We start from the raw sequence: 21,861 nt of genomic DNA, 5'->3' as shown, positions 1-21,861 counted from the left end.
TTTTGTGTCGTTGCTGTGTGTCCGGGCCTGACAGCTGAACAGATCAACAAAACCTGCTCCCGCTCACCGAAACCAGGTGAGCTTAGGTGGGCGGGGCTTGTTACGGTCTTGTGAGCCAGGTACGGCGAGCTATTAGTCACACCTTTAGTGCTGCTGGCTGGTTCGTGCTGCAGAGAGGACACACACACACACACACACACACAAAGGCTCACGGCGGGTTTGACTTTGTGTTTTTCTTTGAAAAGCTGTTTCTTCAAGGTTCAGGACTCTGCGTGGATTCCTGCTTCCAGTCATGAAGTAAGTCTGTTTGAGAATCATACTGTCACCTCATGTACTATTTACCTACTTGTCCGACTTGCGGGACAGGTTTCAACATTGTCACTTCACATTATGTAAACTGCTTTTTCTCACTCAGCGTGTGGCTTCGCGACAGGTGAGGCTTCAGTCTGAACATCTGCACGTGTCCCACACAGCTCGTCCCACTGAAGGTGAAGGAGAGGCCTGTTGCGCGTTGGGACTCCGAGGACGGGATCTGGCATCCATGGAGTCCAATCTGTCCTGCCTGTCTTCCCTGAAAGAAGACAACGATCCGGTTTACATCCAGCCGCACTACAAAGAGTCCTACCGCCTGGCCATTTATGCCCTGCTGTGTGGAGGCAAAGAGGCCTACGAGGAGTTCCTCCGAGCCGAGCAGATCAGCCACTTCCTGTCGGAGGAAGAGATTCTGTTCATCTTCGACAATGCAGAGTTACCGGCTGAGGAGGAGGACGACCCCTCGGAGGGGAAACGGGTCACGGACGAGGCCGGCCCCTCCACCTACTTCCCGACCGAGTCGGACGAGGAGGTGCCCGACCTGGACCTGGGCTGGCCCGAGGTGTCCCTGGAGAGCGAGGACACCAGCATCAGCCTGCTGTTCAACCCGCCGCGGCAAAACACGCCGACCATCAAAGAAGTGATTCGCAAACAGATCCAGGAGGCGAGCCAGGTGAGAACACAATACTGTTGAATACTCGGAATAAACACTGAGAGTCATCTTATCCACCGAGGGGGACCAATGGCAGCGATTCATCTTCCTGTCTTTGGTGCACATGCTTCACACTGAGGACAATAGCGTTCAATAACACACAATGGAAGGCGTTTCTCTGCACAGAAGAAAATACACATATTTCTCTGCATACACAGCACTCTGTAGGCCTCGTTTACTGAGGTGTAAGTAGTACTACCACGTTCTAAAATACCCCGGCACAAGTAAAGTCCTGACAGAAGTAACGTGACTCGAGCAGAGGAGCGTCTCCCTCAGCGAGCTGTCAGCCGAGCTTCTCCTGATGGTGAAGGAGCCGTTTCCCTCACTCACTCATGAGCTTAGTGACAGAGAGAAAACCTTTTGTTTTCATTTCATTTTCAAAAAATCATTTTGTCTGTAATTTCCTTCTTTTTCTATTCTTTTTTTTTTTTTTTTTAACCAGGAAATTCCTGGATTTTAGTTTCCAAGGTGCTGCATTCAAATGAAAACATGCAGAAACACATCGCACGGCCTGAATAGATGCACGTCATCTGACTCAGTCCTCATGTAAGAGCCTGTGCAGCTCTGCCGGCCCTGCAGTCGCTCACGCGTGGTGGTAAAACGATAATTAAACGTTTATTAAGGATGATATCTGAGTGCTTCTACCACCATCAGACAGCTGCTATTGGACAGCAGATTTGGGTAAACTATATCTATATCTATATATATATATATATATATATAAACATTCACCAGTTGTACAGAAAGCTGAGCAGCAGCAGTCACTTTGTGAAGAGAACCGTGACTTTCAGCTGGCAGAGTACCGACTGGCAGGACAAAGCAAGCGCCTCGGGGCGAGTTGTTGGTCATTCCTCTTGTTCAGAGAACAGCCGATGGAACATCTTCCCACTGCAGCAGGTTCAGTCAATGGAGCGGGCTGCACGTTCCTCTGCACTGAGCTGAGATTAGAGTGTGAAAAGGTCAACACGAAGGCCGTGTTTCACTTTCACACACATCAATCAGCCGACGTGTCTCTGCTTGAATGTTCTCCGCACGTGACGACGACCGGAGCTGAAACGAATAGTTCAGATATACAGCAGGGCGTGTGTGTGTGTGCGTGTGTGTGTGTGTGTGTGCGCGTGCGTGTGCGTGTGTCCGATCATTATTTAAGCACATACAAGAACAAAATCTGGCTTCTGACATGATTTTAATGGAGCTTTTCTTTTTTGCTGAGAGAACCACTCCTCTTTTGATTCATCTGTCTGATGCATGTGTGATTAAGGATTTATATCTGCAGGAAGGGTGAGTTAACTCTTTCACGACACGGTTAGCCTTCCTCTTCTTCTTCTGCTTCTTCACGGCACCAGAAGTATTTTTCAATCTGTTTTGAAATGTCTTAAATTATATATTAAATTGAATGGAGAGGAGGAAATGTTGCGTCTTTAGAGCGTTCAACCTGCAGCATGCAAAGAACTTCATTCATTACAGCCAGATGTATTCATTCACTCATTCACTCTATTCTCCGGTAAAAGGCGAGGAATCGGGACTTTAAATTGATTTTAAAAATGTATTTTTCTTGGTGGAACTTTTGTCTTGTACCTGTCACTCATATAATAAACAAATAATCAAAATAACTTTAGAATCTTTGGGGCTGCATGACGTTTCTGTCTTCAAAGCTTTCCCAAATCTTTATCATGTCTCCAGATTATTGCCATTGCGATGGACGTCTTCACTGACGTGGATATTTTCAAAGAGGTCGTCACTGCCGCGCTGAGGGGAGTGATGGTCTACATCCTGCTGGATGATTCCCAGTTCAAGAGCTTCCTCGCCATGACACAGAGGGTGGGCATCAACGTCCAAGACCTCAAGGTGAGGAAAACACCACGCGGCCGAATCCCAAATCCCCACGCTCGACTTAAAGGGCCGTCGCTGCGAGGTCGTCACGTGTTTGACGACTCTGTCGCAGACGCTTTGAGCCTTCGTGAGCACTTTCTGCAAACATTGCTTGAGGGAATTACCCACAATTCATAGCGTTGTGACGATAGCGACAGCCTAAGTCTATTTTAGTGAAACAATATGCTGATTTCACACATTAAAAGCAGTGAAGCGGGACCTCAGTGTCTTTTGGAAGAGATATTCTGACAAAGCTCAGAGAAAATCGATTGAAAGTGTATTTTAGAGTCTCACTTTGGGGCAATGGGCTCATGACACATGTGTTACATGTTGTGACGGCATCACAACCCACACATTTGTTTTTATGTTAAAAATGTGTTCCAACAGAACAAGAACAACTTTGGTGAAGGTTGAAAACGAAAAGCCTTTCAAAATAAATGTCAGTTCATTTTAAAGGTGGCCCCACCACCATGACAGTGTTCTGTTCCTAAATCCAAATGGATTTCTCTCATTCTCAATAACAGCTGTCATACCGTACAACAATGTCGTTGTTATTGTCGTTGGAAGCCTCACGCATGGGCGCTGTCTGCGTTTCATTCAAACACCAATCAAACACAGACGTAAATTCACCCGAGAGTAAAACGTGTTCTTCTTGTTCCTCCGGAGTGACGTTCGTGCTCATTAAAAATCTGATTTTAAGTGGTGGACCAACGAGTACGATTTGTGACGTCACAAATAGTTTCGAAGTCAATTCCTGGTCCAACTCGCAACTCGTCCGAGTGTGATGTAGAAACTGGAACACTGAGAACTGACTTTGCAGTGAAGACGCATACATTTACAGAACATAAACAGACATAAATATACATATATATATATTTATGTTTATATATATTTATATAAATCTACAGATGTAAATAGACAAAGTAGTAAAATGAACATGCTGAAAGAAGACATGTTGACAGAGAGAGAAGCCACAATGTACCACACATCAAATGTACAACTTGTTAAATCCATCTTCCCGCTCCTCCGCCAGTATTTTGGTACATTCGTGTTCCACCAGAGTTTCCTGCCGAATGAAGCTTCGCCTCTGGCATTGACCTTTATTATATTGGCAGGAGCCTTTTAGTGGATTAAGTCTGACATTAGCTCCACACACCCCGGTGAAAACGCTGTTATTCCCCAGCGTGTCATTACCACGCGAGGCGACTGCAGCAGCCGCAGGACAGATCTGTCAGCGTGGCTGGATGTTCCTGTTAGACAGCGTCAGGACGATGTTTCGACAGCCCAAACAACAGCGAGCGAGTCAGAGTGAACACAGTGAGACACACTTTCAGATCCAATTGCTTTGCCGGCAGCCACATAAAAGAATCCTCGGAGAAGCTGGCGCACGGGTTTGGTCATGTTGAGGATCACAAAGGGTGTGTGGGGAGATTTCTGAACCTGGTGACCTGTTTTAATCTGAGACTGATGTTTGTTTGTGTTGGAGACATTTTAGGTTCCTAAAGCTAACCGGTACGTCAAATACGTGGGTTTTCTCTCAACTGTTTTAGGAGCCGTTCAGATATTTCCCTGTTTCCTTTTCTTATAAATTTGTGTTTTTTTCTCTCATAAATCCTGACTTTATTTCTCTAATATAACCCTCCTCCGCCTGCTCTGTATTTTATTGATTTTAATTATCTTTACATACAATGGCCCTAATACGCCGTCGTACTGACACCACTCACTGTCTGCTGAATGAAAGTACAATAGGAAACAGTTTGGTCTGTCAAGTTAAAAAGTGATAATATGTCAGTGTTGTTTCTGCTGCCCCCAAGTGGCCAACAACCTGTTACGCAGGTGCACGTAAAATCAAAAGTACCAAAAAACTAAAACAACAACAAAAAAAAGTTGACTTGTTTCTTTTTTCTGGTTCTGACCTTGTGACTCCGTTTGTTTGTTTTCTCCAGAACGTCCGTGTTCGGACGGTCCATGGGCAGCAGTATCAGTGTCAGTCCGGGGTGAAGTTTCGAGGAGATTTGGAGCAAAGATTTCTTCTGGTGGACTGCCGAACAGTGTTGTATGGAACATACAGGTGAGTCAGTCATACAAGTACAGTCAACAATGAAATCAAAACAGAGGCCGTTATTTTTTCGTGAGTCCACCCGTCAGGCTCAAGACCTCGAACTCTCCTGATTTATTTTAAGGCAATTTGGTGCCTCGTCTTTGTTTTGTCGTTCATCTGTGGTTTTGGCGCGGTGCACTAATAAAGCAGTTGCAATGCCTCCCGCAATTCCTGCAAGAAAGTTGTAGAGTTCTTCATCATCATCTCTGCTGGCTCTCTGACGACTGAATTTTCCTTTTCAGCTACACGTGGTCGTTTGAGAAGATGAACCTCAGCATGGCGCTGGTGATCACCGGCCAGCTGGTCGGTTCTTATGACGAGGAGTTTCGCAGACTGTACGCTCGCTCTACAGTTCCCACCAACCTGTCCAGGGAGAGGTTATCTGTAAAGTACCTGAGAGACACTGTGGCCCTACAGAGCCCCACGTCCAGCCAGCTCGCCCTCCACCAACTTCACGCGCGACCCAGAGTGACGCACGGCATGAGGAGCGCTCAGGACGACAGGTTCAACAACGCCGCCGTGATGACCCGGGGCCTGAGCGTGCAGGCGAGGCTGAATCAGTCTCACTGTTTCGACATGGGGAATCTGCTGCGGGGACACAGCTATGGCGGAGAACTGCAGAAGTTAAGCTCCCTGACTCAGCTGAGGATGGGGACCAAGGACGTCGGAGTCCCTTTCGCTCCGGAGAAGACGGGACCTAACCCGAGGGGGGGCGGCGACTTGCTGCTACCAAACAGGTTGTCCCAGCACCACCTCAGGCACCAGACTCGCTACGGAGCGGACCAGAATCTGATCCCGTTCAACTCTGAAACCTCCCTCCACAGGTGGAAAATGGACACGTACTTTAACGACAGCGACGTGCCTCTAGATGCATCGTGTGACGCGATAACGCCAATGACATCGCCGTATAGCAGTCACACAGGCTTAAACGACCATCAGTCGCAGCTGATTCACAGCAGGCCGAGGGGCATCAAGTCCAGGATGGAGGAAATGAGGCAGAAGAGGCTCAGTCTGCAGGACTACAGCAATCTCAGGCAGAGCCAAGAGTCCTTGAGGTCTGCGTATCTGGAAAGACCTAAATATAAGCGGGGTCTGGACATGAGCGTGGCAGAATTAGAGCCAAACGCGCAAAACGGCCTGGAACCGGCCGACCACAAGGACAGCGAGCCAAGTAAGGACGTCGACAAAAGAGAGCAAACTCTGACCGATGGCCAGCGCTCTGCCTCCTACTACGACGTTGCAATGGCTCCAGATCGCAGGACAACGCAGACATATGACTGGCACGAGCCTCTCTCCAGGACGACCTCCGCTGCTGATTTCGACCTGAACGATCCATCTCTCAAGCTCTCTCATCTGCAGCCCAGCGGTCTCCAGCACCCAAGAGCGATGGAGTCCTTGACTGAGATCCCGGAAGAGAAAGGAGAGGGCTCACCCATCAACAGTTCGGACTCGGCTGCATTCAGAGACGGATGTGAGGTTTGCAAAGACGAGAAAACTGTTCCAAAGGAGAACTCTGTTAAATCCAGCGTACCTGCAGAATCACAGCTCAAGGGTCAAGGCGGAGGAAGCCTCGGCTCTACAGCAAAGTCAGCCAACAGCTCAGGCTCAGCTGCTCCAGGGGAGAGAAAGAAATCAACATCCAATGAGGTACAAACTGTCCCCAAAGTCTTAAACCCTTCTGCAGGATCTCAGCACTCACTGGAAGCTAAGAGTGGTCACGCGGACAAAAAGAAAGCACAGCAGCAGGAGCCGCCCCTTCAAAGGAAGAGTTCCCTGAGGATGAAAGTAGCTTCCATGCTTTCACAAGACGAAAGGAAAGCGCACAGGAAAGACGAGAAGTCCCTCCAAAGAAAGGCGTCGCTGAGATCGCAGACCTCCTCGGGGTCGAGCCAAGCTCGCAGAGCGGACCAATCGCAGGCACCCGCGGCAGAGCAAACGACCAAGAAAGGTCAATCGCCGAGAACCTCCAGGTCGCAGAGCTCTCTCAGCGGCCCGTCGGAGACGGAGAGGCAGAAGTCTCCGTTCCCGAGATTATCTCCTCAGCGCTCGAGCAAAAACAAGCCGAGCCCCGCTGGGGAGCCGGAGCAAGGCTCGGGGAGCGCTTTGGACGTCCATCCCACCAGGAAAGAGAGGAAAGTCTACAGTCGATTCGAGTATTTGCTTAACACTGAACATCTTCCTCTGGATAAATCGAGCGTGTCGCCCTCGGAGAGAGACGGACGCTCCTCCCTGAACAGGCACGACTCTGTGTATCAGACACAAAGTGCGACTGACAACAAACTGGGACGCTTCATGCAGCGAGTAGGAAATCTAATCGGCAAGAACAAGTAGCGCCGCAGGACGAGAGGACGGCCGTCACACTGTTGTTGATTTTGACTCAATCACACACACACACACACACACACACACACACACACACACACCGTGCTGCTCACTAGAGCACCAAATGGGGATTAATCCGCTGCTAAAAATAGTCCCCAATAAATCCACGACTTCCTCCTGTTTGTCTGATAAAAACCACAGAGACCTGCTGTTTAGGAAATTACTGAGACCTTTATTGAAATATGAAACTGTCTTTTTGACCTTGATCTATAATCGGAAGAAATGGGTTGGAAACACCATTTATCATCATTGTTGGTTTTTGGACTTTTCATGTAATTTGTTGAACATAAAACCAAAACAAAGTAATACCACCAACCTTATCCTTTCATGTACTTTTGCATTGTCTCATTTGTGAAATATAGTTTTTGTAACACGGCTTGATGTTGTACATTTTCTCATGTTTTGACGATTTTGACACATGGAGGATATTCATGTGTGAAGCATGTGTGGCTCTAACACGGAGAAATCAAGATGTGAACATACAATAGAACCACGTTGACTAAACGGAAATGTAGCCTTAAAACCAAGAGTTCACTGGGACCAATGAGGTAAATGTGACTCTCGATTAATCACTTTATCACCGTATACAGCTTTTATTGGTCCGATATGATGAAATAGTTTCTGACGAGTCTGTTGACTCGTCAGCGTTCCTCTGGCTTTCAATGCATGAAGCAGCACTCGCCTTCATTCTCACACCTGGGCACATGAAATGTTATCTGCATGATAGGAAGTTACCACTAGGGGTAGTAGACTCAATGGTGAATAAAACAGCAGTTTAGAAAACAATCACACCTCATGGTTAACTCCTCTTGTTGTGCAATATATTGTCCCCGTTGTAATTGAGCGATGTTGTAAATTTGAACACCATTTTACACCCCAGATACAATGATGATAATATCGCATAATAATGCCAGTATACCCTTAAAAATAACAATGACCTTTTCATTTTAAAATATATTCAGACTTTGGAATCATAAAAATTATTTTAAATATCCAAAATGAATAAAACATGAATGAAATAAAAACCACACGACCAAAACAATAAATCAGACGGTCTGTTGGCCTCGGTTAACAAAAGTGTTGGGCCATGTCTGGGAAATGCCACGTCTTCGACATTCTGATGTAAATAAACACACACGGCACACAATAAGTTCTCTTGTGTCCTATTTTGTGAAGGATGTAAGTACCTCTCTCAGACTGCAGAGTCACAAGACTTAAGATCAGCAGCCACACCAGCGGCCCCAAGAGGAAGTCCTGATCATCAAACTCCAGAAAGTAAAAAACAGACAAGATCAAAGATGGAAAAACACTTTCTTAGCATTAGTGAAACAGCATATTGTAGCTTTCTTCTCTAAAACACTTTAATATATTTAAGTAATTGACAACAAAACTTCTTTGCACATTGAGGGTGTACTTATACCTTTATTTTGAAATAACTGAAAAATATCTACAGTCCGTATGACAATAATCCTGCAAATGTCTCCGCTGTGGGACTAACAAAGGATTCTTTAATTTTATCTCAATAAAGTATCACCGTAATATATAAAATAAAAAGCTGTTCAAGCTGGTTTTCATGCTTTTATTTGTGTGGAAGTGTGTTCTCCAGGTTATAAAGCGGAGAGGGTTTCTAGATGAAATACTCCAGACACTTGTTCCTCTCATCGTCCAGTTCTTGAGTCTCAATCTCAAACTTTTTCATGGCGATGAAATACTGAATGAACGGCTCTCCGAGGGTGCTGCGGATGACGTGGTCCTCGCCCAACGCCTCCAGCGCGTCGTCGAGCTTCACGGGTACGGCGAAGTCCTTCTGCTGACAGGGGGCTCTGTTCAGACCGCCGTCAAAGTTCAGGTTCCTCCTGATGCCGTCCAGTCCCGCGGCCACAGTAGCGGCCAGCACGATGTAAGGGTTGGCCATGGCTGAGCCCAGCTTGTTGTCGATGTGCGTCTCCCTCCCGCCGTGACACTTGATGTTGAAGGAGCTGCTGTTGTCGTTGCAGCCGCATGTGGCGTACAGCATTCGTTTGGGGTCTTTGATCGTCTTGGCCATGTGGCTCCGGCAGCTCAGGCCGGGCGACATCAGGCAGCTCAGGGCGGCAGAGTGGGCGAGGAGCCCGGCCAGCCATTTTCTGCCGATCTCAGATAGCTCGCCAGCTTTCTCCCCGCTGAGAAAGAGGCTCCGTCGCCCGTTTGCGTCCCACAAGCTGTGAGAGAGCACCCCAGCGTTGTACAGCCCATCGTCGGTGAAGAAGCTGGCAATGTAGCTGTGCTTTCGAGCCATCTCTTTGATGCCGGTGCGGAAGGTGAAGGCGCTGTCTGCGGCGGCGATCCCAAACTCTGGCCTCAGGTTGATCTCCATCTGGCCGGGGCCGCTTGCGGACGCGATGCTGTCGATGTCTGCGCCCATGCAGTACATGCTCTCCACCAGCTGCTGGAAGAAAGGCAGGTCGTGGTTGCCGAGCAGGGTGGTGGCCGGGAACAGGAGGGTCTTTGGTCCGATCCGGTCCGGCGACCCGAGGACGCAGCACTCATAGGTGAAGGACGAGTGCAGGGAGAAGCCGAAGCTTTGGAGCAGGCCGAGGAGCTGCTTGGCGATGAGGCGAGGCGAAGTGCGAAGGGGGCTTCCTGTCACCGTGCAGGGGTCGCAGACCACCCGGGCGGTCTGCTCGGCCCAGGGTAAGACCCTGAACGTCGACAGATCGGGGATCAGAAGGACGTCGCTGCTGAAGTTGGCGGCGCTGGCGTTGTCCACCTCGTTGCTGTTAGGACTCAGGGTCAGCTCCAAGTAGCTTCTCGGCATCGGTACCCCATACACCGCTTTCTCCTGTGGATGCAATGTTTGCATTGAAGCATTCATTTAACTTTTTTGGGGAAATATACCCTTTTTGAGAGTAAAGGCCTTCACACAAATGAACGAAACAAAAACACCATAGATGGGTAGATAGATGGATGGATGGCTGGATGGATAGATGGAGCGATGGACAGATAGATGGACAGATAGATCGATAGATAGATAGATAGATAAACAGGTGAGGTGATTACGTGGAAGAAGCGGACAGGCACTGTCTTGGACCTGGACACCCCGTGGAGGTCGGTGGCCTCAAAGCGGACAAAATTGATGTTTTCTCTGGCGATCTGCTGCTTGATCTGCTCCATGGCTGCAATGAACGTCTGGTTCCCAAAGATCTCGACAGTCTCGTGTCCGTTATCTGTAGAAGAGTCCATCCCACCCCAGTGGCATCAAGAGCTGATATTGCTTATTGCGGATATGTATATAGCACAGACGAGTTGATTTTTACACCGTAAAATCTCTTGCTCAGGACATGTCTTGATCACAGTTAAGTTAATAATAAGTACGACGATTGCCCAACATATTGCTGCTATATATATTTTTTGTTTATTGCCGAATATTACATGAGTATCTGCCTCAAAAATCCAGTGTTGGTTAGGCTGTAACACTGTGGGCGGAGAAAACAAAACTCAAAATAGGCAACAAACCACAGATCCAAATAAACGTGACGATTAAGGATTCTCTTGGGGATGAAAATAAGTTTTGATCCTTCGGCTGGAGATGAAGTTAACTCTACAAAACTGACAAATCAATTAAAAAGTCCACAAGTAAAATAAATTATGTATTTTTTAGGTTTCATTTAAGAAGTCAAATTCCATCAATAACTGTGTCCAGGTTCAGGCCAACTTAAAACAGGAACTGGAACGAGACAAAGATGGAGACAAGAGCATCTTTAACGTACGTCCTCACAGAACTGAAGCTGTGTTTACTCTATAGGAGAAGATCTGTTTTAAACTACATCCGGGATAAACTTGTCTTCTAACCAGAGATTCACCAACCTGTACGAGGAGCTCCAGTCTCTCCCCAGGATCCGTCACTTGCATATGTGTTGTTCCTAACTCCAGGCTGCCTGTTTGTGTTGTTGTCGGACCTGACTGAGCTGGATGAATCCACGGCGGAAGGCTGCTGAATAGATGTGCCTTCTCTGGACCTGGGCCCCCTTCTGGAAGCGTCAGACTGGGGTTTGAAGGTGCTGAACGTCCTGTTGGGGTTCCCATCGTCCTGTCGAGCGTCGGGCCTTCCACCACCACCACCTCCAGCGCTGCTGCTGCTGCTGCTTCCGTGGAGGTACGTGTAAGGACTCCCTGGCTTCATGTCATCTCTTCCCCGGATGCTGAGCAGAGGACTGTCCCTCAGGAGGGTCTTCAGCTCCTCCATGGTCTGCCGGGGGATGCCCGACTCACCGTAGGGCACGCCGCTTTGAGAGGACGCCTCTGTGGTCCAATCCTCCCCGACGGCAGGTTCTTCCATCCTGGGATCATCAACTGGCTCGGGGGCCCTGTGAGGCAGGGGGCCGATGGCGATCACAGTGGGTGCGTCTGGAGGTAAAGGAGTGCTGGTGGGAGAGTGGACGATGGATGGACCTCCTCTTCTGTTGCCCCAATCCACCCGAGGTACATTTTTCCCCGTCACCCTCACCCCCTTCCTGGTGCCCTGCAGGCTCATCCTTGTGCCATCTATTTGGTCTTTGCTTCTACTCTGGAACAACAAAAGAAAAGTGTGTTAAGAGCTGGTCAAGTTTACATGGCACATTAAAAAGGCACAACCAAAAGTCAAATAAAAACAAGCAACATATCTCAAGCCAAAGCCGCTGTATCTAGTCACACCTTTGGCTGAAGATACAAAAGAGGAAGTTCGATGTGGAGTTGTTACCTTGAAATCTTCAGACTCATTCATGTCTTTGTTTGGATTCTTTCATGAACTGTGATTTGGAATTTGATAGCCTTCCTGTGAAGGCAGCACTTCACTCGCACATGAATCTTTATAGACAATTGGTACAATGGTGACGGATTGGAAAATTCTCTTTGACCCCTGCACCCCCCCCCCCCCCCCCCCCCAACACCCACGGGAGTCCGGCTGGAAACTGGCAGCGGCCGGCCTGCTGGTGGACTCGGAGCTGCCGCTGCTCTCGCCTCATTGGCTGCCCGCGAGGACAATTCAGAGTTGCTTTTGTGTCGTTGCAGAGTGAACCTGCTGAGCTCAGCAGCTCTGCTCGTGCTTCCACAAAGATACGGGAGCAAAAGAGTTTATTCCAGAGAGATGAAACACGCACGACTACGAGGACCAGACAATGGCTCCGGTCTATGTTGTTACATTTTCTACAAGACGATTTCACCAAAAGGGTCCATTAAGTGGCTGTTCTTGAGCTTTCTATCGTATTGCACAGTCTTCATCGGGAAGTTTAAATCTCAAAGTTTAAGCCAACGTGAGTGAGAAGTCCTTTAAGAAAAAAAATTTCTTTTAAAATAGCCCAACATACAGAAACAGACTGCACGTATACCCATGAGTTCATCTTTAAGAAAGAGTTCATAAAACATGTTTTTGAGTCAGATACTCGGCAGCTCTTTTCCAGAAAGATTTTAAAACAGATATGAGGTTCTGCTGAAAGCAGATAAAGACCCTGAACAAAGGGTCGGTAACTTGGTAAATCAGAATTCCCTCAAAAGAGAACATCTTCCTTGAAAGCCAAATAAATATTATTATTCCCTCATAACTGGAAGCTGCCATATCTTCATGTATGTTGAATGAGCTCCTGCGTTTATGCTGACTAAAGGACTCTCCCGGTTATCCTGCAGCTAACTGGAGTTGATCTATTGAGGTGAATATACTGAAGGACCACTGTCTCCATTACCCTACACACACATCTCTCCAGGAACCTTTTTGGAAAATAACCTTTAATTAACCTTTAATTATGTCATAAGTTACAACTTACAACTGTCACACATGCCTTATTGGAAAGCGGTTCCAATATAATTCAAGTTTTACTTGAAATTCCTCAAATACTTTTATATATTTAGCAAACTACCACTGCTAGTATTCTCCTCATACGACTACATTTGCTTTGCCTCTATTACAATTCCGTCCTCTACTTCTGTGTGCTGCCACAGGCATGATACAGTTATTATATATTATATTAGTATTATATACAGGCATTATACAGTTATTATATATTATATTATACAGTTATTATATATTATATTATACAGTTATTATATATTATATTAGTATTATATACAGGCATTATACAGTTATTATATATTATATTATACAGTTATTATATATTATATTATACAGTTATTATATATTATATTAGTATTATATACAGGCATTATACAGTTATTATATATTATATTATACAGTTATTATATATTATATTATACAGTTATTATATATTATATTATACAGTTATTATATACAGGCATTATACAGTTATTATATATTATATTATACAGTTATTATATATTATATTATACAGTTATTATATACAGGCATTATACAGTTATCATATATTATATTATACAGTTATTTTATATTATATTATACAGTTATTATATATTATATTATACAGTTATTATATATTATATTATACAGTTATTATATACAGGCATTATACAGTTATTATATATTATATTATACAGTTATTATATATTATATTATACAGTTATTATATACAGGCATTATACAGTTATTATATATTATATTATACAGTTATTATATACAGGCATTATACAGTTAACTATAATGTGCTGCTTTTAATGATATAGATATAGAAGGCTCCGTCCACACACATTGGACACATGTGGGCTCTGAAGATGCAGAGAGATTTATTTTTGTTTTCGAGTAGATATGCAACATGACGACCTGCTGTATAATATATCTAATACCATTTATCTCTCTGTATCATCTCTGGGTGTATGAGGTCACCATGGCAGGGCGGCTTTATCATCTTATTTATTTATTTTATTTGTGAGGGATTTTATTTCCTGGATGCCAAAAAGACATTTCTGCCTTTTAATTTTTATCCAGTCTTGATTTGTCAAGAAAGTGCATTATACTGTGAAATACTTCAAACATAATATTGTATATAGGCTATACACAATATAAAATTACGTATATCATAATTTAAGATTGTATCTACATCTCATACAGCTTGAAGCACTGAGGAATCGCATCATGACAACTTAACAGGATTTGTACGTATACGGCTCGATACAGCAACAAGATTAGACTTATATATTTATGTATTTATCTTTATTGTGTGAACTGAGCCTCTAAACTGGGAAAATACAACAAGCCTTATAATATCGTTTGCCCTATTTTTCAATTAACTCCATGAATTGAAATGTTTAGATCGATGTTCAGTGCGTTCTGGTACTTTAATCTCATGAGTAAACTACTTGAACCTTTGGTTTCGTTTATAGTTCTAGATGTTTTCTGGAGCCCACGTGGTGGGTGCAGAAGGGCAGTCCGGGCCTCACCACCTGACCGGTGCAGCATGGAGGCAGAGAGATGTCTGGGCAGAACACCTCGCGCTTTTCAGGGTGGGGTTTTAAAGAGCTGCATCAAGCTGGAGACAATTCAATACAGTACAGGACCGGAAGTTACCTGGGTTCCTCTTCAAAATAAGCTTAAGGTGTGTCATTCATGGGTACAAAAATACATGCAAGAAATACAAAATAACATAAAAAGCATAAGATATCACAGTATAATTGTTGTAAGTTAAGCAGTAATTGAATCATGGCTAACAATTGATGTATTTATAGCTTACGTTTCTTGTTAGAAGAACAAGTACGTGCTTTAGAGCAGGAGTCAAGACTAACATAATGTTGTTGTTGTGAGGAGCAAACCCTGAGATTCCAGTTTGAACGTCGGTGAAGAAATCATGTGCAGCTTCTTGGATTCAGAGAATTGTGATCAGACTGGTCGGACAGACTCTAGTGTGTCAAGTAGAAACTAAAGGAGAAGACAGTTTCTCTTTTGTCTGATAACTGAAGGGTTGACACTTTGGTTGACAGTCAAGTCATTTACCTGTCATGCAGCAGTGTGTTTGGGAACATATTGGCACGAACATTGTGTTTTTTCTCCTGTGGATTACACTGTCACACATTCACAAAAGTCCCCAAAGTGTTTATGAACGCCTGCTATTCTTCTTCTTCTTCAGTATTATTGTAATCATTCTGAGTCATTGAGGACACTGAGGTCATGTCGTTTGTGGGATCTTGCAGTCATTATATTGCACAACTAAAAACGTACAGATGGTGAGTATTTCAGAGACTGTTTCCAGTGTTTATGCTCAGTTATTTTAAATGTACCGACTGTGCAAATCGGGCAACCGTCTAAGTGGGCCCAATACTGCAGGGCCCTGAAAACTACAGGTTCACTGTGAGGTAAGGGCTGCTGTGTCAAAACCTTATTTTAGGGTCACAATAATTTAGTGCTTATATGCTGCATATTCCTTCATGAATTTGTGTTTCATCAAATGACCACACAATAAACAGTGTGCAGTGTATGTGTGCAGCATGGACATAATGTACACATATGGCAACAGGATGTGGGTTAATAGAGGCCCAAGAAGTACTCGCATCTCTAAGTAAAAGTAGAAATGAGTAGTACTCTGTCACAAGCTTACATAAAGTGATAGAAGAAAAGTATTAGCATCACAATGTACTCAAAGTACCTAAAGTAAAAGTACTCATTATGCAGAATGGCCTTTTTCAGTATGATGTTAATTTTGTTGTTGAATTACAATTATTGATGCATGAATGTGGATTTATTATTCAAGCTGGTACAGGGCTTATATTTCACTATCACATACTGTTGGGTAGCGTGTTGATTTCACGAAGGGATAAATAATGTCTTGTCTCAATCCATAATAATTTATTTGTTGAATATCTTATATAGTTTTGCTATCTGCAAAAATAATCGCAAACTGTGGTCAAACGTGTGTGTTTTATTTTGAAAGTTCTGACAGGAAGTCGGCTGCGTCTCTCTCAACATCGTGACGGTGTCGTCGCAGCGGATCCAGGAGACTTCGGCTCCGCTCGGAGAAACACACAGGACTGTATGGTGGAGAAACCGATTCATATCTTTACCTTTTTCTGAGGACCGGCTGTATGATTAAGCTACAATCTTCAATGAGTAAGCATATCCCAGTAAGTAACGTGTTTTTATTTTTTTGTGTCCGCCATGTTTTTTTTTTATTGCATTGGGTTTGTGTCTTGTCTGTGTCAAATCAGTACGTTATCGTCACCAGCTGGCCTTTCTTCTTCTTCGTTAAAATCACGGCCTGCTCAGCGTTTAACAACGGTCGGTGCGATGTTCGTCACGGTTTAAAAGGAAGCGACTGCCGCGAGGATGCGCAACACGAGCTGGTCTCACGAGCTACTCACTCGGAAGTTACTAACGGTAAAAAGAAAAATCGACGCATTTTTTCATTTTTTATTCTTCTTCACGTGAAACAAGTCAAAACATATCCATGTCGTCTTCTTCGCGGTTGTCCCGCCCAGACTGCCCGCCCGCTGCTTTAACGAGGCGCCGTATTTGTCGCCTTTAAAGCAGCGTAATGTCGATCGTCCACCTAAAGGCCTCTAACGTTAGATGATGGCGCCCGGTCTATCCTTCCTCACACAAAGGACACTTTACAGCCTCCTAGTGTCATGTCATCCGTTTTAAACGCTACTTCTACGCTTCTCACCTCCTCTATCCTTTTTTATCACCTTCCTCTTTGTCATTTTAGAGCTCTCTTTTTATTCGCTATGTCATAATTTTCTACCCAAAATGCTGCTTTGCAGCCGGAAAATACCGGTTTAACAAAGCATTGAACAGCTTAGTGTTGTTGTTGTTTTTAGTATTTGGAGCATAAACTGCAGAGATACACGACATGTCGGTGGTTCAAAGGGTAAAAACATCAAAACACTAAAAAATATGTGCAATATAAATACACTCTGCAATACTACAACTATTCTCTCTGTATATATATTTTAGTTATTGTGGATTTTTTACTTATTTAACATTATTTACTATTGTATTACTTATGTATAATACTTGTTTTGATCTTGTTTTTTTACTATGTCTCTTTTTTGCACTATCCACTATATATATATATATATATATATATATATATATATATATATATATATATATACACGCACACACACACTATATGCTGCTGTAATCCTGTAAATGTCTGCTGTGGGACCAATGCAGGATTATCTTATTTTATCTCGGTAGTGAGTCCGATTTATGATAATAATAATAACCGGGTCCATGTTTAAAGCCCCGCTGAAGGCCTCGTGATGAGATCACAGTTATGACCTAGATGTCAGATATGACACATCCTTCCTATTGTACACCAGCAGCTATTAGGTAAGCTATTACACGGTGTCACTTTATGTAACACACAGCTGTTTTGCCCTTTTTTATTTTGTCATCTTCATAACTCCATCCTATTTTGTTGGAGGCTCCTTTAAAAAAAAAAACCTGTCCAGTGTGGGAATCGAACCCGCTCACCCTGGCAGTGATTAGTGCCTTGCCTCAACGAACAGATTCCTCAGAATGAAACCACCAATTCAGGTTTATTCTTGTCCGTAGGACCTAAATGAGGCAGTTTTGGTTGCACCGTGAGTCTGTGAACGCGGTGAGCCCTCTGTGTGTTTACGTCGATGTGTTCTTGTCTCCTGCAGCAGTTCTGTGGTGTTCTGGGTCACACATTTATGGAGTTTCTGAAGGGCAGTGGGGACTACTGCCAGGCTCAGCACGCTGCCTATGCAGACGAGTGAACGGCCGAACTCGCCCTCGAATCCGACGCACTTGAGCCACAGGAAGGGGAACCCCGGAAAGTTGGCAGCACCGGGACGCCTCCCAGAACCAGCGACGACTCGGCCTGGATGGGGTAACTTCACGCGCTGCACTCTGCCCTCGTCGGCTCTCCGCCTGGCCAGAACCAAGGTGGAACCAGCCTTGTTCTCCCTCTTCCTTTTCTTTTCTTTTGTTCCAAAGGAGAAGGTTCTCACCTGATTGTCCGCCCTTTTTTCGGCCGAAAACTCCCAAAATTTTCCACATTTGCCCGTTGCAGCCTTCGTTTTTTTTCCTCCTTTTTGTTTTGTTTTTAGGCAACCTGGACGAAGACCGGAGGATCTGTGTCTCTGGGTTTCTGGAGGCTCGTTGGACATTTGTGTTCTGACATTCCCTCCGACTTTAACCGAGTGTTTACATTAGTGTTTTTACTCTGTGGAGACGTTTGGCTTTTGGTATCTTCTTCTTTTTACGTTGTCACAATGGCTCGTATGAACAGACCGGCCCCTGTGGAGATCACCTACAAAAACATGAGGTTCCTCATTACCCACAATCCCACCAACGCCACCCTGAACAAGTTCATCGAGGTGAGCCTCAGCATCGCTTCAAAGGGTTCACGGGGCAGCTTTAGTTTAGTCTGTTCACATTACGGGACTCTCTAAAGACGACGTGGTGGGAAATATCTAGAATAATGGAAGATAATAAAACAATGTCGGCCGAAGTTTCCCCGTAATAACAGACGCATGTGAGACTTAGACTCCAGTTGCATTGCTCGTGTACGTACATGTTGCCTGAGAGAGCTTTCTAATGAACCCCGTGATGCATTTCTTTTACAGGAGCTGAAGAAATATGGAGTGACCACCGTGGTGAGGGTTTGTGAGGCCACCTATGATGCCGCTCTGGTGGTGAAAGAAGGGATCCAGGTTCTGGTGAGTTCACCACATCAGGACACGCTGCATGTTCTCTCCCAGCTCTAACGCTCTAACTTTAATGTGTAACCACTAAACCAAACCCATAAAATGTCAGATGAGACTCTGATGAAGGCAGAACCCCCCCCCCCCCCTGCAGCTGGTTCACACTGCTTTTGTTTTGGTTTCCAAGAAACTGGATAGATGACATCATCCCTCTTCCTCTTCTCTTCCAGGATTGGCCGTTTGACGACGGAGCTCCTCCCTCTAACCAGATCGTGGACGATTGGCTGAACCTGCTGAAGCTGAAGTTCAGGGAGGAGCCGGGCTGCTGCGTGGCGGTGCACTGTGTGGCCGGGCTGGGGAGGTGAGCCATTAAAGTATTATGTTTTATGCCTTCAGCCAGTACTCATGTTCACTGAGCAGAGCCTGAAGGCATCATAGTGTAACTGGTTAGCCGTTAGCGGTGCTGCTAACGTTACTAGCTCTCCTGTTGGTTTAAACACTGATTGGTTGTTTACAGTGAAACATAATCAGAGATCAGAGACTAGAAAGACATGAATGATGATCTGATCTCATGTTGGAGGATAACGACCGTCAGTAAAACTTCATTTAAACTGTGTCTTGTCTCCCTCAGAGCTCCTGTTCTGGTCGCGCTCGCCTTGATTGAATGTGGGATGAAGTATGAAGATGCTGTCCAGTTCATTCGACAGTAAGTGAGACACGCGACCACAACTGTGTTTTAAATCACCTCCTCCTCGCGGTACGGGAATTAATTTGCCAAAAAAGAGAGAAAATAATCAAAGTTAAAGATGAACTTTCAGATGGCATTATTTGTTTTTTTAGATATTGCGATAAAATTATGATTGTGACACATTTTTCCCATGATAATCCTGTTTTAATCAAGCCCTGATTTTTGCCTTTTATTCTGGAAAAAAAGCCAATATTTATACTAAGCTGTTAACTTGGCTGATGAACATTAATATTCACGCTAACGTTAAACTACTCCGTCCTACGGCTATTTGTAAATAACAAAATGCTTATATCCAAGTCTTATATAATGCGCCGATAATAAACCTGCAGAAACTCTGTTCATATGTATCAGATGTGACGGTATAGAAGTTACATAAACACACAAAGGTTTCTCGAAGATCCCTTTTTAATTGTACATGGTGGGTCATTGTGAGCTGGCTGTGAGCTGAGCTGTACAGTGAACGTCGGGCCCTCTGGTGGTCAAACTGTGTAATAGACCGTTCACTCTCAAGCATGCAGTGTTTCAGACACACACACACACACGATTATTTACACAATATTGTCATGCGTGTGTTTTTGCCGCCCGTCCAACAGATGAGATGAAACTCTGTTGACCTGATGTTTTGTTTGTTTCCTCCAGGAAGCGTCGAGGAGCGTTCAACAGCAAGCAGCTGTTCTACCTGGAGAAATATCGTCCAAAGATGCGCCTGCGCTTCAAAGATTCCAACGGCCATCGCAATACCTGCTGCATCCAGTAGAGCCAACCCCCCCCCCCCCCCCCCTCGTTCATTTTTAACCTGGCTAGCTGATTACCTGGCAGGCTCCTTTTCTTAGTCATTGTGTTGAAGTATTTCATTTTGGGAAACCACGTCAAACTGTCCCTTTCCTCTCCAGGTTCAACATCAAGTGTCAAAAAAAAGAGAGAAATGAGTTGTGAACTGGAATCACCGTACCCCCCCCCCCCCCTAACAAAAGAACCCCATTGAGAGGGTCAGCGCTGAGTCGTGTATCGTTGTAAAGATGTTGGATTGATCATTTGCCCAAAGCGTCTGGATTCGTACGTTCACATCTTCCTGGGAATGTGCTAAAAATACTAAAATGTGAGCAAAATTTCTACCTGTTAAATTCTTTCCGGTCCCGTTTCCAGGCTGAGGAGAAAGAGGAACGCCTTCCTTCAAATCAAGACGGTTCATCCATAAATGCCTTACAATCGAAGTGGAGCGACGGCAATGGAGGCGGGAGTCGAACCGCCCGCTGCCGTTTGGAAAAGGTTTCATTTTTCTACTCGGAACAAAAGAGAAACACAGAAAACGCCCTCGAGATGGTTTTGCCTTTGTCTTGTGCAGGAAGTCTTACTCTCACTTACGCCCTTTCAGTCACTATTTTTTAATATACAATGCTTAGTTGTTGCAATATTTGTCAATTGAAAGTCTGGAATGTTATTTCTTTTCTCTATCAAACCTTCTGTTTGCTAATTAACTGCCATGTCCAAAATGTTTTACTTTCATTTTTTTTTAAATATGTTTTGCTTCGAACTGGACTTCCAACGTCTGCGATATTTTGTACGCCTTTTCATTTGATGTCCGTAACTTAAGACTTGGATACTTGATGATTTTATGTGTTTGAAAATGTGTATTATTATTATTATTATTATTATTATTAGGTTGGCTATTTATACTGTCAATGGATGTGTGATTTAGTACCGTGAGCGACAAAGTTGTACCTGTTCACCAGCCTGTGAGAGTACATTAAATGATACACTGAAACACAGAGAGGTGCTGGCTGCTCATTGGTCGACGGGTATGAATTATTATCGTTACATTGTGTCTGGATGGAGACAGTAAAACATCTCAATTCAAGGTCCACTTACCAGCTGAACACATTTATCAGCCACACACACAATAACCATAAAAACATGGTGATAATAAATCACTCGAGCTGTAAACGATCAAATGGACACGTTGAACCTCTCGGGTTGATAATGTTTATCTGTCGCAGACTGAGTCAGTGAACCTTTATACAGACCATCTCATGTTACCGATGAGTCAAAGGTCTGAAGTTGAGTTCATCGTGTTTTCTTCAGTGTCGTCATGGTGAATATCTATTTTACATTAATTATCTGTCAAAATCCCGAAATGTTTTGTTGCAGTTTAGTTTGACTTTGTTTCTAAAGATAAGA

At 44.5% G+C, this 21,861-nt stretch overlaps 4 protein-coding genes across 6 annotated transcripts; 3 read left to right on the top strand and 1 right to left on the bottom strand.

Moving 5' to 3' along the window:
• Window positions 1–186: 186 nt before the first annotated feature.
• Window positions 187–7,755, top strand: LOC306785249 (uncharacterized protein). 2 transcript variants are annotated; one of them, XM_079279551.1, is made up of 5 exons: window positions 187–297; window positions 416–985; window positions 2,708–2,872; window positions 4,843–4,967; window positions 5,240–7,755. In XM_079279551.1, exons 2-5 carry the CDS (start codon window positions 542–544, stop codon window positions 7,326–7,328), a joined length of 2,823 nt encoding a protein of 940 aa, XP_079135677.1. In that variant the 5' UTR covers window positions 187–297; window positions 416–541; the 3' UTR covers window positions 7,329–7,755. The 2 variants fall into 2 exon arrangements, with proteins under 2 accessions (XP_079135677.1, XP_079135678.1); XM_079279552.1 differs by having other exon boundaries at window positions 206–297; window positions 434–985.
• A 1,251-nt stretch (window positions 7,756–9,006) lies between these two features.
• lgsn (lengsin, lens protein with glutamine synthetase domain) lies at window positions 9,007–12,123 on the bottom strand (the record flags this gene model as incomplete). The annotated part of the gene is made up of 4 exons (XM_079279312.1): window positions 9,007–10,200; window positions 10,419–10,585; window positions 11,226–11,925; window positions 12,100–12,123. 4 exons carry the CDS (start codon window positions 12,121–12,123, stop codon window positions 9,007–9,009), a joined length of 2,085 nt encoding a protein of 694 aa, XP_079135438.1.
• Window positions 12,124–16,209: 4,086 nt separating this feature from the next.
• On the top strand, window positions 16,210–18,050 carry LOC306784785 (uncharacterized protein). The gene is made up of 2 exons (XM_079278909.1): window positions 16,210–16,379; window positions 17,910–18,050. Exons 1-2 carry the CDS (start codon window positions 16,341–16,343, stop codon window positions 18,003–18,005), a joined length of 135 nt encoding a protein of 44 aa, XP_079135035.1. The 5' UTR covers window positions 16,210–16,340; the 3' UTR covers window positions 18,006–18,050.
• A 424-nt stretch (window positions 18,051–18,474) lies between these two features.
• Window positions 18,475–21,687, top strand: ptp4a1 (protein tyrosine phosphatase 4A1). 2 transcript variants are annotated; one of them, XR_013772381.1, is made up of 6 exons: window positions 18,475–18,608; window positions 18,858–18,950; window positions 19,166–19,296; window positions 19,567–19,641; window positions 20,323–20,739; window positions 20,830–21,687. XR_013772381.1 is itself a non-coding variant. In XM_079278908.1 (5 exons), the coding sequence occupies exons 1-5, from the start codon at window positions 18,504–18,506 to the stop codon at window positions 20,438–20,440; spliced, it is 522 nt and encodes a 173-aa protein (XP_079135034.1). In that variant the 5' UTR covers window positions 18,475–18,503; the 3' UTR covers window positions 20,441–21,687. The 2 variants fall into 2 exon arrangements, 1 of the variants encoding a protein (XP_079135034.1); XM_079278908.1 differs by having other exon boundaries at window positions 20,323–21,687.
• The last annotated feature ends 174 nt before the right edge of the window (window positions 21,688–21,861 follow it).

The sequence above is a fragment of the Melanostigma gelatinosum genome, assembly GCF_949748355.1.
Source record: "Melanostigma gelatinosum genome assembly, chromosome: 11".
NCBI classification, from domain to species: Eukaryota; Metazoa; Chordata; class Actinopteri; order Perciformes; family Zoarcidae; genus Melanostigma; species Melanostigma gelatinosum.
Note: the sequence above shows the minus strand (reverse complement) of the source record. Positions and strands in the feature narration are given on the sequence as shown.